This window comes from Pipistrellus hanaki, assembly GCF_964339955.1.
Source record: "Pipistrellus hanaki genome assembly, chromosome: 17".
Lineage (NCBI taxonomy): Eukaryota > Metazoa > Chordata > Mammalia > Chiroptera > Vespertilionidae > Pipistrellus > Pipistrellus hanaki.
In genome coordinates this window covers 36,801,520-36,815,694 of record NC_140519.1, presented here as the reverse complement: position 1 = coordinate 36,815,694, position 14,175 = coordinate 36,801,520, and the positions used below count along the sequence as shown (strand labels likewise).

Here is a 14,175-nt window from a genome sequence, read left to right as displayed (position 1 = left end):
TATAAGGAAGAGATCCCCATTAGATTCACGTTTGAATCTCCAGTATCCAGATTGTACCTAGCAACATGTGTTCAACAAGCAATTTTGAACTAGTAATTACTCCTTTGAGTAAAGTTTAGTTAGTGTGGTTTTATGAATAACATAGTCCTGGAATAGTTCTGCCTGCAGAAGTTTAATGCCAGCTGAGGTATTGTGTCTCTCCTGGGCCAGGTCCTCCTAGCCTGGGAGGGGCCCCTCCACAGAAACCATGTTTTCAGAGACAGCTCCCTCTGAGGAGAACAGGATCAATGCTCAGATCCACGCAGTAGGCTCTGAGCTTATGTAAATCACACTCCTGCATAATAATATTAGCCTGCCTGCTTTCTTTCCTTCCTCTCCCTCCTTCCTCCCCCCTCCCTCTTCTCTTCTCCCTTCTTTAAGATCTGGCATTTTCTATTCCATATTCATGCTGGAAAGGGAATGACCCAAGTTAGAGAAAAGAAGAGAGGGATGGAAGGAAGAGGAGCCCCGTGTAGGTATATTAACCATATGCCTCCTCAAGCCACTTTATGTGCTAAGTGTGTGATCATGAAGGATTTCACAAGCTGGACATTGAGATTTTCCAGTTTGCAATCACTTTGTATAATTTCACATCAAATAGTTCTCTTAGGAGAAGGTGTTATCAACCAAAGTGAGAAGTTGGGGAGTTGTTTCAGAGTGCTCAAATGCCTAAACTTAGTGTTCTTAGGAAGAAAAGCTTATAAGGACCTGCTATATTTAATCAGACTTTCATTGTGTGTGTGTGTATGTTTTTGTTTTTTTTTTGAGTTGACTTAATAACTACATATTTTGCTTGGAGAATGATGATCAAAGGTGGGAAGGAAATGGCACTGTTTTAGAACCATGTATCTTAGATATTCTCTCACTGAAATTTTTGGGACAGAAACGTAAAAGTTTATTGTGAATTTGAAATAAACGAACAATACTTGTGCCACTCTTCCCCCCATGACATGCCCTAGTGTTTTGTTTGTTTAATCTTTTCTATCACCTTGTCTTCCCCAGGCCCAGTCCTGAGGCCCGTCCTTCAGGCACTCACTCTGCTCTCCAAATTGACTGGCAGCTGATCTTATAACTGAATCCCCTCTCATGGCTACTGATATGATACTGGGGCTGGAGGTCAATCTGTCCACCTAGTTAAGTTGTTAAAATTCTTTTAAAGAGGCCATTTGATAAAGTAAAATGAGCATGAGAGGGTCAGAAAGCCAGGGTCAGAGTCCTAGCTTCACTACTAATTTTGTCACTTAAGTTACTTTAGTTTTGAGTCCAGCCCAATAAATCGAATGGTAAAATGGCAGAAATTAGACCTACTTTGTCCGCTTACTCCTCAGAGAAATAACAACTGAAGTGTGTGTTATAATGTAAAAAAAAAAGTATCATAAATGTAAAAATCGATGGTTTAAATATCTTTAACCCAGAGCAATGCACACACACATGCACACTTTTATATTTTCTGCAACTCTACCAGGTGCAAAGCATTTGGGGATATCTAGACAATTCAAGGAAGAGAGCTAATGAATATATACAAATCACTGTTATAAGGAAGAAAATGATGAAACATTTTAGAGTTAAAGAGCAAACAGTAGTTCAAAAGGAGAGACCGCCTCTGGACATCTGGCAAAGAGAGGCTGTAGGAATCAGGGAAGCATTCAACAGGAGTGACAGACAGATTTCAGAGGACAGGGAGGTTTAACATAATACTAATGAGGAATATGTCCAGCCATATGCCATACAGCTAAGGCCTTCAGAGCACAGAAAGATGGACTGTGTACTGCACCCAAGAAACAAAAGTGTCAGGAAGCCTGCTTTGGACAAAATTACTCTTGTTAGTTATATGCAATATAAGTATATATATGCAACTGGGAACATATACACACATTAATGGAAGACTCCAGTAGTATACTCAAATGACTGCAGCTTGCTTCATCTCTAGGAAATATATTCTTAGAAGTATGGTTTTTTTTTTGTTTTTGTTTTTTTGCAACTAATAACATTTTCAGCAATGCACGTTCAGACTTTAAAAATAAAAAAGAAGCTTTGTGCCAGTATTTTAGCCTACATATTAAACCTTCCCAGAGAATAAAACATTTTCAAACTAAATATGTATGTATGTTTTTGTGTGTGTGTGTGTGTGTGTGTGTGTGTGTATATACACACATATATATAATTTGTTGAAGATGCCATACAATAAGAGAATTCATTTGCTGATTAATTTAGCTAATGCGTCAATGTCTAGTCTGCACAGTATTTATTCTTCTGAATCCCAGGACCCACATCAGGGTTTCATAAAGCGTTTCAGTGTTATATGTGCTGCACTAGCAGTAGAGCTGTAGATAAGAACTCAAGTATCCTATGATCCTTAGTCATTTGTACACGTTGAATCTTTAGTCTCTTTATGGTTCTATTTTTCACTCTATGCTTTTATTTTTAGCACTTATAATAATACTTATACATTTTGTTCTCTGGATAAAAATGTTTAAAGCTATAATGGAATCCCACGATATACCAGTCTCCTGCACATTTCTGTCAGTGCACTGTTACTTCTCTGATTTACATTAAAAGCTCTCAAAGTATCGTTGCAGTTTTTGTCATGTTATTTGTTCACCTGTCAAGTCATTCTGGCATCCTTTGGTTTTCACATATTACGACCCCAAATTTCCCTTTTTCCACTCCCAAATGGAGATTCTTGAAGACGGTTCCTTCCAGGCAAAACTCATCCTAATCACAATCGATACTTAAGAATGTTTACCTGTTCAAACTTGTCTGTATTTTCTCTCAAATGCCCCTATACCATCTCTTTCTATGTAGACAAGAGTCCATCTGGGTTTCTCACAGGCACTGAGCTGAAGAAACACTTCATAAGCACTGATCTGTGCAAAGTTTCCCTGTGCTCCCATTGTCTTCTTCTGAATGAATAAATGAACTTATGAGAAAGCATACAACTTTACCAGACAAAAAGCAAAGATAGCCTATGCACAGCTGGCGTGGCTAGGATGGTTGAGTGTCGCCTTGTGCACTGAACATTGCCGGTTCGATTCCCCACCAGGGCACATGCCATGTGCTGGTTGGAGCACATGTGGGTGTTTCTTTCTCCCATCAATGTTTCTCTCTCTCTGTTCTTCTCTCTACGCATGTCTTTGGGTGATAATTTTTTTTAAAAAAAGTAAATGCTGCCTAAAATGTAGAACCATAAATATCAATGAGGTCCACTGATGCTAAATGTTCTTGGAAAGCTGTTCCTTGCTTCTTTCTTGCTGAACAGGATCTGTGGTTGATTTTCACCCACAGTATCTCCTTTGGAGCTCTCCTTTTGGAGAAACCTGGCCTTCCCTGACCAGTGCTCTGCAGACGGTGACCCCGCTGTGGCCCTCCCGTCTGCAGACTGACTCCTGGCTGCTGCTCTCCCACTGCTGTTTCCTGTGTCTGCTAGCCCAGGCTGCTCCTGTCCAGAGGATTCCTCCCCAGGCAAGCCTCCCCTCTGTGGCTGGAGATAGGAATCAGGAAGTGGTACGCAGTCAGCCTGCGACAAGGAGTATTGTCTGGAAGGTCAGGGAGCGGTCCTGGCAGCCGAGGAGCACTGTGCCAGGTTTCTTGAGCAGAAGACTGATGACTCCCCTCCCCCCCTCCTTCTAGCGGCTGAAACACATCCAGAAACTGCAGCTCCTCCTCCCAGGGACTTCTCCACACATCCCCCAGAGCCAGGCATGCTCCAGGTGAATATTCTCAGCTCCCTGGATTGAGCTGGAGTTCTGTTGATACTCCTAGGAACAGACCAGAGAGCGAAAGGCAGAATATGGCAATTTTTTGCTCCCAAACGTGAACGTGTTCTCTGCATATCAAATTTACTTTGTATGTGAATTTGCAGGTGGTGGCTTTCTAGTTACTTCAGATCATTTTTTAAAATCCTGAATTTTCTACTTTATTCCCAATAATATTACTACCTGGAACCATATTTTCTCTCTCCTATTTTCCTTTCTTAAAAATGATCATTGGTCAGTTACCATGGACCTTAGGATAGAAAGAATGCCCGGACATAAATCCTTACGACCAGACAGAATAAGGCAGGAAAAGCTCCATACGTTTGCAATACATGCCATTATTTGGCAGCACCTGCATGCTGATTTGCTTCTTACACAGGGCGGTCCGCGTGGATTTCTAATACTTTTTAGAAACGAGAGCCAACGGGTGCGTTTTGCATCCTGAAGGGCTGCTGTGCTTTAACCTGCTCTAGGATTTACACCATTCCGGAGTCTTGCCTTAACATTTTTAAGCACCGAATGCCTGGCGTGGAAAGGGAATGTTTCCATTCTGCCACCACCATTATGTTATCTTCTCGGGTGCAATTACAAGCTAATTCGGGGCTCTTTGTGTTAGACTAATAGCTTGTGATTCGCTGCTGTCACCCCGTACCTCTTCATGTACTTTGAATACCAGCTATGGTGCCCCCAGCACTTACCTGGGGTGAGCATTTTTCTCTAAGTAGAGACTCCTCTCAGGCAAATCATTAAAGGAACATCAAAAAGATCTCATCTGTTAGAGTTACATATGGCTAAGATCAGAATTATCAAATATCTCATTTTTTTGTTATTATTTTTTCTCCCCCACCCCCACCCCCTTCCTTATCCACACAATAAATGTAGTTGTCAGCAGGATAAGTTCATGTGCCGGATAAGGTCACAATTTCATTTAGTGACAACTTCCAACAGTACGGACTTACAAGGTTCGATTTATTAAAGAGTCAGAAGGGATAAGATCACTGCGTGGCCAGCCTGATTTATCAGGGTTTGACTGGAGGACTTAAACAGGGAACATCGTATTTCAAGTTTATGTTCAGAACTGTGGTTTAGTGTGGGTGATGACTGCATGACTCAAAAATTGAGAGGGGAAATTAGAAGAGGTGTCCCAATAAGGCGATTTGCCGCCACTGGCCAAAAAGTCTCGTTTCCTTGCCAAACCAGGCTTTGAGATGGATCCACAAAGCATCCTATAAAGGCTCCGTTTGTCTTAAAACGCAGAGGAGACGTGCTGTCATTAATGCCAGAGGAAACATGCACCGTGACCAGATTGCAGCTCTGACTGTGAAGATAAGGAGCAGTAAAATGACCATCTAATCCTCCTATGTATCTGGCAAGCAGCTGTCAAATGGTCAAACCATAAGACAGTGAGAGCTCTGCCATAGTTCAGCCACCTTGGCTGACTTGGGACATGGGTAGAGATTTTTTGAATCTTGGAGCGCTTTTTTGAGCTCAGCATGCCTTCGGGCCTGCCCCTGTTTGATACCACGATGTATACTGTTTCCCAGCAAATATTTGTCTTGGAGCAAATATAAATGTGGGTTCTGACGCTCTAGCTTTCTGCTCTGGAGAGGCCTGCTAACCATTATGAACTCATTCACGTGGGTCTGCTTTAAAATTTGGTTCAATAGCTATAAAACCAAGCTCAAACCAATCCAAAGTTTATTTTCGGCAAAGGACATAGGACCTCCTGTCATCTCATTTACTTGCAGCCATGTTCCCCTGAAATCTGAGCCTGGAGTTAAGCGATGTTCTGTAAATACCATATGCATTTATGTCATCGACTTAATGCTAAGCTTGGTTGAAGGGTGATTGCTGATAACTGTGCTAAAAGGCCCACAGCTTGTCTGTTCCCCTTTGGTGTGCTATGCTTTTCATATACTTTGCTTTCTAAAGAGGCGTCAGAAGGACCCCATTAAAAAGAGACAAAATGATGGCTTGATAGCACCTCCAATGAAAAAAAGATTTGAGTATCTCTCTCATGATTTTAAGTATTTCTTTCCACAAGTAAATTTCTTTTGCTTGGGCAAAAAAAGTGGGGTGATATCGTAAAGCTGCAGTATGTTTGGTAGTGATTTCTGACTCAGGGCTTTTTTTTTATTTTTTTAAGTGAAGCTATCATAAGTCTTTGAGTAATCACAGACTTTTAAAAGTATGCATTATCAAGAAGATAAGAGAAACAGCCCTCAGCACTAACAATATTATCTTTTACCAAAATTGATTAGTCCATCTTATGTGTCTCAAATATTTTGTGTGCACTTACCCAGCATGTTAAAAAAAATAAATAAGGCTTCTTTTTGAGGAATCGCTGCAAAAATATAAAATGAGTACAAGGAAAAAAATCTTTATTTTTTATCATGCTCTATAATTCACAAATGAGGTAAACTGAGTATGAATATAATAAAATGTTGAACAAATGAAACATAAGGTGGTTATAATTCAAAGAAGATTTTTTTTTTTGGTCTTTAAAATCAACGTGAACTGTACTCAAATTGAGTTTATGATCTTATGAAAATCTTTTCCAATAAACTCAATGTTCAATTTGTACTTTGTAATTACTGCACAGCATAACCCATATTAATTACCAGAGAATAAACAGAAATACAAAATATACCTTTATTTCATGATGTTTTTACTCCTGTTGAGGTGAAAGAAATTATCAAGGGACACTACTAATATGTAATTAACACTAAACTATGTGGTATTGGACTGTAATATGGGACTATTAGGGAAGGAGAACTCAGTTTGTTCTGGCTTTCAAAGAAGTTTCATGAAGGGGATTAGCTTTGGGATTGATCTTGCAACATTACTAGGGTTTATCAAGGCACCCAGAGGCCAGCGTGCCTGCCGAGTAGCGGGAATAATTCTCAGAAAAGAGTAGGAGTTAGACTGGAGCCGATGAGGAAGGAACGCCGAAGACTTTCCTGATTAGATGAAAGGGGAGTAGAACAGAAAGTCATCCAGACACCATGGAGCAATGTTGTGATAGGATTAAGAGTCAGACATGGAAGTTCAAGTTGGGATAGTCAAAAGGGAGCCCGTGAAGTAATTTCACCAGTGAGTGACAGGATGAAATTGTAGTTTTAATAAGTTTATCCTGATAGTGATTGAGAGTCATAATTGGGGCTGTAGAGTGAATTGAGGCTGGTTGGTCATTTATATCTGGATTGATAAATACCAGAAAAAGCTCATAAGAAATGTGAACCCAGGAGATGTTTGAAAGGATGTTAATCAAGAGATGGGGAGTATTTCATATGTTAAAGACAGAATATGACTACAGAACCTGGTGAATGGTTAGATGTGAAGCTAGAAATATGTGGACACACTCTTAGAATGCTTTGATTTCTTTTGGGTGAAGCAGTAAATAGTTATTAGGCTAAAATAATGAATAAATAAATCAAATAAGAACTGGAGCTTTGCTTTCTGATTTTTAAATTTCTGATCTTTTTGAATCAAACATCCATTTTATGATAAGGTGGCGTGAAGACCTGGGTCTTTGACCATCAGCCCAAGTACTTTTTCTCTCATAACATGTCACATCTGGGAAAAGAAAACCATGGTACCATGGGCATCTTACTAAATGGCAAATGAGTGCAAACCCCTCTTGAAAAGTGAAGAGCCAGTGACTCAGAAAAGATTGAGCATATTCATGGCAATTCACCTGGTTACTGGATAGAGTTGGGGCTAAAAATCAATCTTCTTACTTTTAATGCAATAATGTTTCCTGTATTTTGTGACATATATTAATCATTGAAAAAATTAAAAAATCATACTCTTAAGCAACTGGAAGTTAAATTAAATATAACTTCCATTTGTACAATGTCTTATTTCTTTTGCTGTCATTAACCCATGTAACCTTTTTACTATCTAAATGCTAATAATTTTCTTTTTCTTTTTTTTGCAGTTCTATAATGTTGTTGTGAATAAATGAATACTTTTATTTAACTATTTCAGCAACAGAAATGATTTTCCCAAACTTTGAAATAACTTCTGACAGGCCAGAAAGGAGACTGGGGTTTGCCTGCTGGTCTAATAAAGTTGAAATGATGGACCTGATAACTTGAATGATTACTGGATTCTCTGTTACGGCCATCTCTAAGAGCTCATAAAGTATTTGTGATCTATTAAAATTTTAAAGCATTGTAGAAGACACCTCCAAAATTTTGGATATATTTGAGTATCACTTTATGATTTGCCCTAAGTTTGTAGTTATTAATCCATTAAAAGACAAAGCTGCTTGCAAATCCACTGGCATAGATAAGAAGCCACTCTTTGAGTCTGAGCCCTTTTCCAATGAAAAATGTCAGTGGCAGAAAAAGAGGATGAATTGCTTTTTAAAAGAGTTTTTCAAAGATTCTCATGATTTCTCTTAAATGTGACATGACCATTTTTCAGCGTGTAAAAACAAGCAAATTACTTGGGCATCATCTTTATGTAGAAAACAACAGTCTTAACTAGAATTTAGCTAACGGTTGAAGTGTATTTTACCTTTAAATGGTAAATTGTACAGAGATTGTTTAAGATATGAGTATGGTTGAAAATACTTAGGATGATTAGGTAGAAATAAAAGTTTTTTTTCTAATAGAAGAAATAGTCTAAAGGCTTAAATGACTGCTATACAGCATAAACATGCTTACTTTAGGAACATTTTCCACCTTTTCCTTTTTGACATCATAAGAGATTGTTATCTGTGTGCTATCTTTGAGGATGTTTTTATGCAAGGTTTCAGATCCCAATGCATTAATCAAAGTGTGCAGAAATGAAAAACAATTTCAGGGACAAATCTCAGAAATGGGTTTGTTATTATACACACAAAAACAAATTTTTATTGTTCTGTATCCCTTGAATTCTGAATAAACTTCATGATTTGATTTTTTAAGCTTACTATATTATTTAACATAGGTAAACTATTTCTAAAACTATTCTGTAGAAGCTCAGGTCTACTGAACCTTTCTGAGTCCATTTCCTCATTACTAATCACATGTGCTACTGAAAAAATTGGGACTCCCAACTTAATGAAATCAATGAATTCTTTCATTTTGAGTATACTTTACAATTGGGAGAGAAAGGGAGTGTAAGGAGAAAGAATAGAGGTACAGTCTTTAAATTTGAATCTTTTCACTGTGAATATGAAATTATTTATATTACAGTAGTGGCCCGATGCATGAAATTCGTGCACATAAAAAGGGAATTAATTAGAACAATATTTTAATATTGCTATTGTATTTGCCCTTTCTCTATAATAGAGGTTTCAGAGATGAAAGAAAATTAGTAAAATGTATATGAAAATCTCACTCTTGTCAGCGTCTGGGGTATGCCTCAGGAACTAGGGTCAAGTCCACGCCCACCCACGCATGCCTCAAAATTGTGGGAGACCCAGACCTGGCTGGCCTCCACCCAGTCAAGCCCCTCAGGGCAGGGGATGCATCCTCAGCCTTCCTGGCCCAGCCTCAGGTCCTCTAGGCCCCAGCTCCAGGGCATAAGGGCATGAGGGTGTGACAGCCATTTGTATATTAGCTCTTTATAATACGGGATATTTGTTATTCAGATGCAGATATTTTTATATTTCATAATGGGCACAATTTAATGATTACACAATATTTTAGATGATTATGGTTTATATACTTTGATCTTGGTTTTGGGAATAAGCAGTCATAAAACATAGCCGAAACCAGTTTGGCTCAGCAGTAGAGCATAGGTCTGCGGACTGAAAGGTCCCAAGTTCGATTCCGGTCAAGGGCATGTACGTTGGTTGCAGGCACATCCAAGGTAGGGGGTGTGCAAGAGGCAGCTGGTTAATGTTTCTCTCTCATCGAAGTTTAAAAAAAAAAAAAGGAAGTGACATAGACATAGAAATATGAAGAAGAGACATAATTGAACTCAGGTTGATGGTTTTGCTTTTATTTTTTTTCTATTTATTTTTTAAAATATATTTTATTGATTTTTTACAGAGAGGAAGGGAGAGAGATAGAAAGCTAGAAACATCGATGAGAGAGAAACATCGATCAGCTGCCTCTTGCACACCCCCTACCGGGGATGTGCCCGCAACCAAGGTACATGCCCTTGACAGAATCGAACCCTGGACCTCTCAGTCTCCAGACTGAAGCTCTTCCACTGAGCCAAACCGGTTTCGGCGATGGTTTTGCTTTTAAAATCATGATTAGTTGTTTATATTTGAAGATAGTTGTTGATTTGAAGAAAAACTAGGACAAGATTAAGGCAAAATTTTCATAATATGTCACCTATCATGGTGTACATTATATTCTATTTAGGATTTTCCACAGCTTCCTGTTCTGAATGGATTTCCACTTATATGTCTTCCTATTCCAGTCCTTCCCATTTTTATATCTGCTGCTGAGCAGGCTGAGAAGAAATACCATTTTAAAAAACACACCCAATAAATTATATTATTAATTTATTAAAATATAAAATTTTGGTATGATAATATGACAAGGTAATACTTTAAAGGCTTACCTAGCATAAATTTAATTTTTTAAAGAGAGGGGCTCCAATTCCTGATTAAGATATTTTTTTGTTAATCCCCCAAAATGTTTAGGCTGGTGGCCATTCTTTAAAGTTTTGAAGCTCTCCTGAAATTTTTTATTAATTCATTTATTTCTTAAGCAAACTCTTTTGCTAAATCAGAATCTTACATAAAACACTAAATATAAAAATAACTTTGGCCCTGGCCCGGTGGCTCAGTCAGTTGGAGTTTCATGCCATACACCAAAAAGGTCACAGCACATACCTGCCTTGGAGTTTCCCTCCCCATACAAGAGGCAACCTATCCATACTTCTCTCTCATATCCATGCTTTTCTTTCTATCTCCCTTCCTCTCTCTCTTAAAGCAATAAAGACATATTTTTGGATGAAAACTGTTTAAAAATGATTTTGACGAAACCTTTTTTATTTGGGAAAAACATGTATCTCTATTTTTTATACATGTGGATGTTTTATTCATCGGAACTAATAAAATTTTAGAAAATCATCAAGTACGTACTTTTAAAAAAGCTCTCCTGATTTTATTCAAGACATGATTAACTATAGTAAAGTTACTGCCTAAGATTTATATCTTTAGTTGTAATTTTTTACTTATATTGGTGATCACAAATAAGAATTTAAACTCTAAGTCATTGTCCTAACGTTTCTTATCTGTCTGTTTCGGCATTCGGCCAATGCCTTTTGAGGAAGTAGGTATTATTATTTCTGGTGCTTAAGAACTTGCTAAATAGAATTGACTTCAGCAGATGATATGTGTGCAAAGGTGCAAGAAAAAAAAATGGGACTACATTTGAATACAATTATAAGGACAAGTTTTATTTTCCTCCCAGGATAATAAGATCAGTTGTTGTTTTTTTTTTTTTTTAGACAAGCATAATTAATTATCTTTATATGAGCGCTGAGGATATTGTGCACATAAAGCAAACACACAACAAGAGATGGCTGTTGTTAAAGCACACAAGTGAAGATACTTGTTTCCATTCTTTGCAGGAGAGCTGGAGGTCTTTCAGAAAGATGGGGAACGGAAAATTCAGAGTCGGCAGCAACTTCCTGTGGGAACGACGTGGGGCCCATTTGCCGGGAAGATGGACCTGAATAATAATTCCCTGGTATGTGGATGCTCTGACCCAATATTCTGCCATTGCTCAGAAATTATCTGTTTGCTTCCCAGTGAAATCACTAAGAAGAACAGGGATTTTTTTTTTTTTCTTCTTATTCATGGACCCAAAACTTGGATATTTTCCAAGTGGTTTGTCTCTGACAGTAAAATACACAGAATTGAGAAGGAAACAGGTTAATCATTACTTACTAAATGGTTGTTTAGTAAGGTAATTTATAACGTTGTTGCTTTATCTGCTTAGCCAGACTAATAGTATTCACATTTAATAATACATACAAATGCTTTTGTTTTTAAGATGACGCAAATTAATTGTCATACATTACAGGTTTACACAAAGAGCAAGAAATAAGCAACCTTGCTATTCCTTGGTAGTATTCTTTGTGCCATTACGGGCAAGGATGAATGATTAGCATTATATTTGTTGTTAAGTTTTTTTTCGTGTGTGTGTGTGTGTGTGTGTGTGTGTGTGTGTGTTTAAGTTCTGAGATCAGAAAGTTTACCTCTAGGTAAGAATATATAGAGGACTGATTAATTAGATGTTTTTAAAAGTCATAGAAAGATGGGATGTTTGGTTACATTTAAGCTTCATTTCTTAATTGGGTATATTAGTTTTCTACTGCTCCTATAGCAAATTGCCACAAACTTGGTGGATTAAAACAACACAAATTTATCATCTTGCAGTTCTGAAGATTTAGAGTCTGGAAAGAGTCTTTCACTGGGCTGAAAATCAAGGTGTCTGTGGGACTGAATTCCTCTGGGGAGTCTCTAGGGGACAGTCTGTTTTCTTCACTTTCCCAGCATCTCTGGGCTGCCCACAGTCCTTGGCGTGTGGCCACCTTCCGTCTTCAAAGCCCACAGCCCTGAGAGAGTCTCTCTGGTGTCCACATTTTGACCTTGACTCTCCTGTCTCCCTCTCTTACGTTTAAGAATCTTTGTGATTACATTAAGCCCACCGGGGGTAATCCAGGAGAATCTGTTTTTTAAGTTCAGCTATTAGCAACTTTAATTCCATCTACCTCTGTAATTTTTCTTTGCCATATTATTTAACGTTCACAGGTTCTAGTAATTGGGACCACTCCTATTATGTGATCATTTAAAGGGTAAAACTTGTGAGGAAAAATGTCTTATATTCTTTAGGAGATCCAGAAATTATATTCTCTCTAAATTCCATTTTTGTAGGAAGAGTCTCGTGGCTACTAAATGACCCTCTCTACCCTGTGGAGATATAAAAACTCCCAAAGGGGTTTTGACAAATGTACAGAACTCACCAAGACTGCTTTTCTTCTTCAACTTATCACATTAAAGAAATTTCTTGTTCAAGTTATTGCATGAAAGAAACTTACGTGCATAGTTCTCTGCTTATTTCATGCCATGCAGATGAGACAGAGTTATTTGCTGGTTCAGCCAACAGTAATGATTGGAATAAGTAGGAAATATTTGTGTCGCCAAACTTAATTAACATGTGAGATGCTAGAGATATACTTTTTACTTCCTAAACTCGTGTATTTTCCATAAAAGGATAAAGCAAGAGATTTTACACGTATTGTATTTAAGAGACAAATAAGTTGATAGGAGAGGCTCAGCATTTCATAATTGAGGCAGCTTAATTCTTGGTGATCCAGTGCACCTAGTTAAAAAAGATTTTGAGATGTGGCCCTCTACACACCGCAGGCCTTGGTTGGTAGAGATGTATTAATAGACAGTTCTAGTGATTCCTTTGGGAAAATAATACTAACTTACTGATTTCTCAAGCAAAGTAAAAAAAGAAGAAGATTGTCTAAACATCATAGGTTGAGTTAAATGCTATTCTAAACCCATTTATCTCTGGGGGTTTCCATTGGTTGTCTGGCATTGTTGATAATGTTTTAGGCAAGAAGATGTTTATCTTATTCATCACTACATATCAGATGCCAACTCAGCCTTTAGTCTTTTCTCTGATAGTTCTTCAAAAGTATAATGCTGTGGCACCAATTGCTGGTGCAAGAAATGAACATTTTCCCCTTTTAATACCTATAGAACAATGCAAATTTTATTACTCTTTATGTCATTGTCTACATATATGTAGAGTTTTGCTTTTATACATTTTTAGCATATGCTAAATTGGGCTGTGTGGAAAATCTATCTGTGAAAATTTGTCAGTGAAGTAATTTCCTGAATGATTTTTTTTGACAGATGATATCATTTTGGCTCCTCTTCCCGCCCCCCCCCCTCGCCCCCCACACTCCTGTACCATTCTAAACCTATTTTATGCCATGTTTTATATTTTTCAAAGGATTTGCTATTTAGATATAAAGTTTTCAGAATTTTTGATACTCTCTGGAGTGTATGACTACTCTTTAAGGTATCAAAAACCAGTAGTGGGTAATAGTTCTTTATAAAAAAAAACCAAACAACCATCTTAATACCCTTATTTTCTTTTTTTTTTTGTCTTAGTTAAATATCTAACTTACATTATTTTCTTAAATGATTTCTCAAGTGAAAAATTTAGTTACTTTGCTTGGTTATACTTTAAAACTATTTTTCTTTTTCAGTAACATTCTTTTCCAGAATTCACATATAGTTTATGTCATGAAATTCTACCAGCACTACTGTTTGTGCTACTCTTAGTTCTGTAGAACAGATGGTTAGCATATACCACACACGTATTCTTCTCTAGACACTGTATGGAGAATTGGAAATGGATTAGCTCATGTAATCTTCAAAACAAACCTGTAAATTTGGCTT

General features: G+C 37.6%; 1 protein-coding gene across 2 annotated transcripts in view; it reads left to right on the top strand.

Moving 5' to 3' along the window:
- Window positions 1-14,175, top strand: part of ZFPM2 (zinc finger protein, FOG family member 2) — a 414,216-nt gene that overhangs the window by 200,466 nt on the left and 199,575 nt on the right. For both annotated transcript variants that reach the window (XM_084864545.1, XM_084864544.1), the window contains one exon: window positions 11,322-11,440. In XM_084864545.1, coding sequence (XP_084720671.1) covers window positions 11,322-11,440 — 119 coding nt within the window. The remainder of the gene's footprint in view (window positions 1-11,321; window positions 11,441-14,175) is intronic.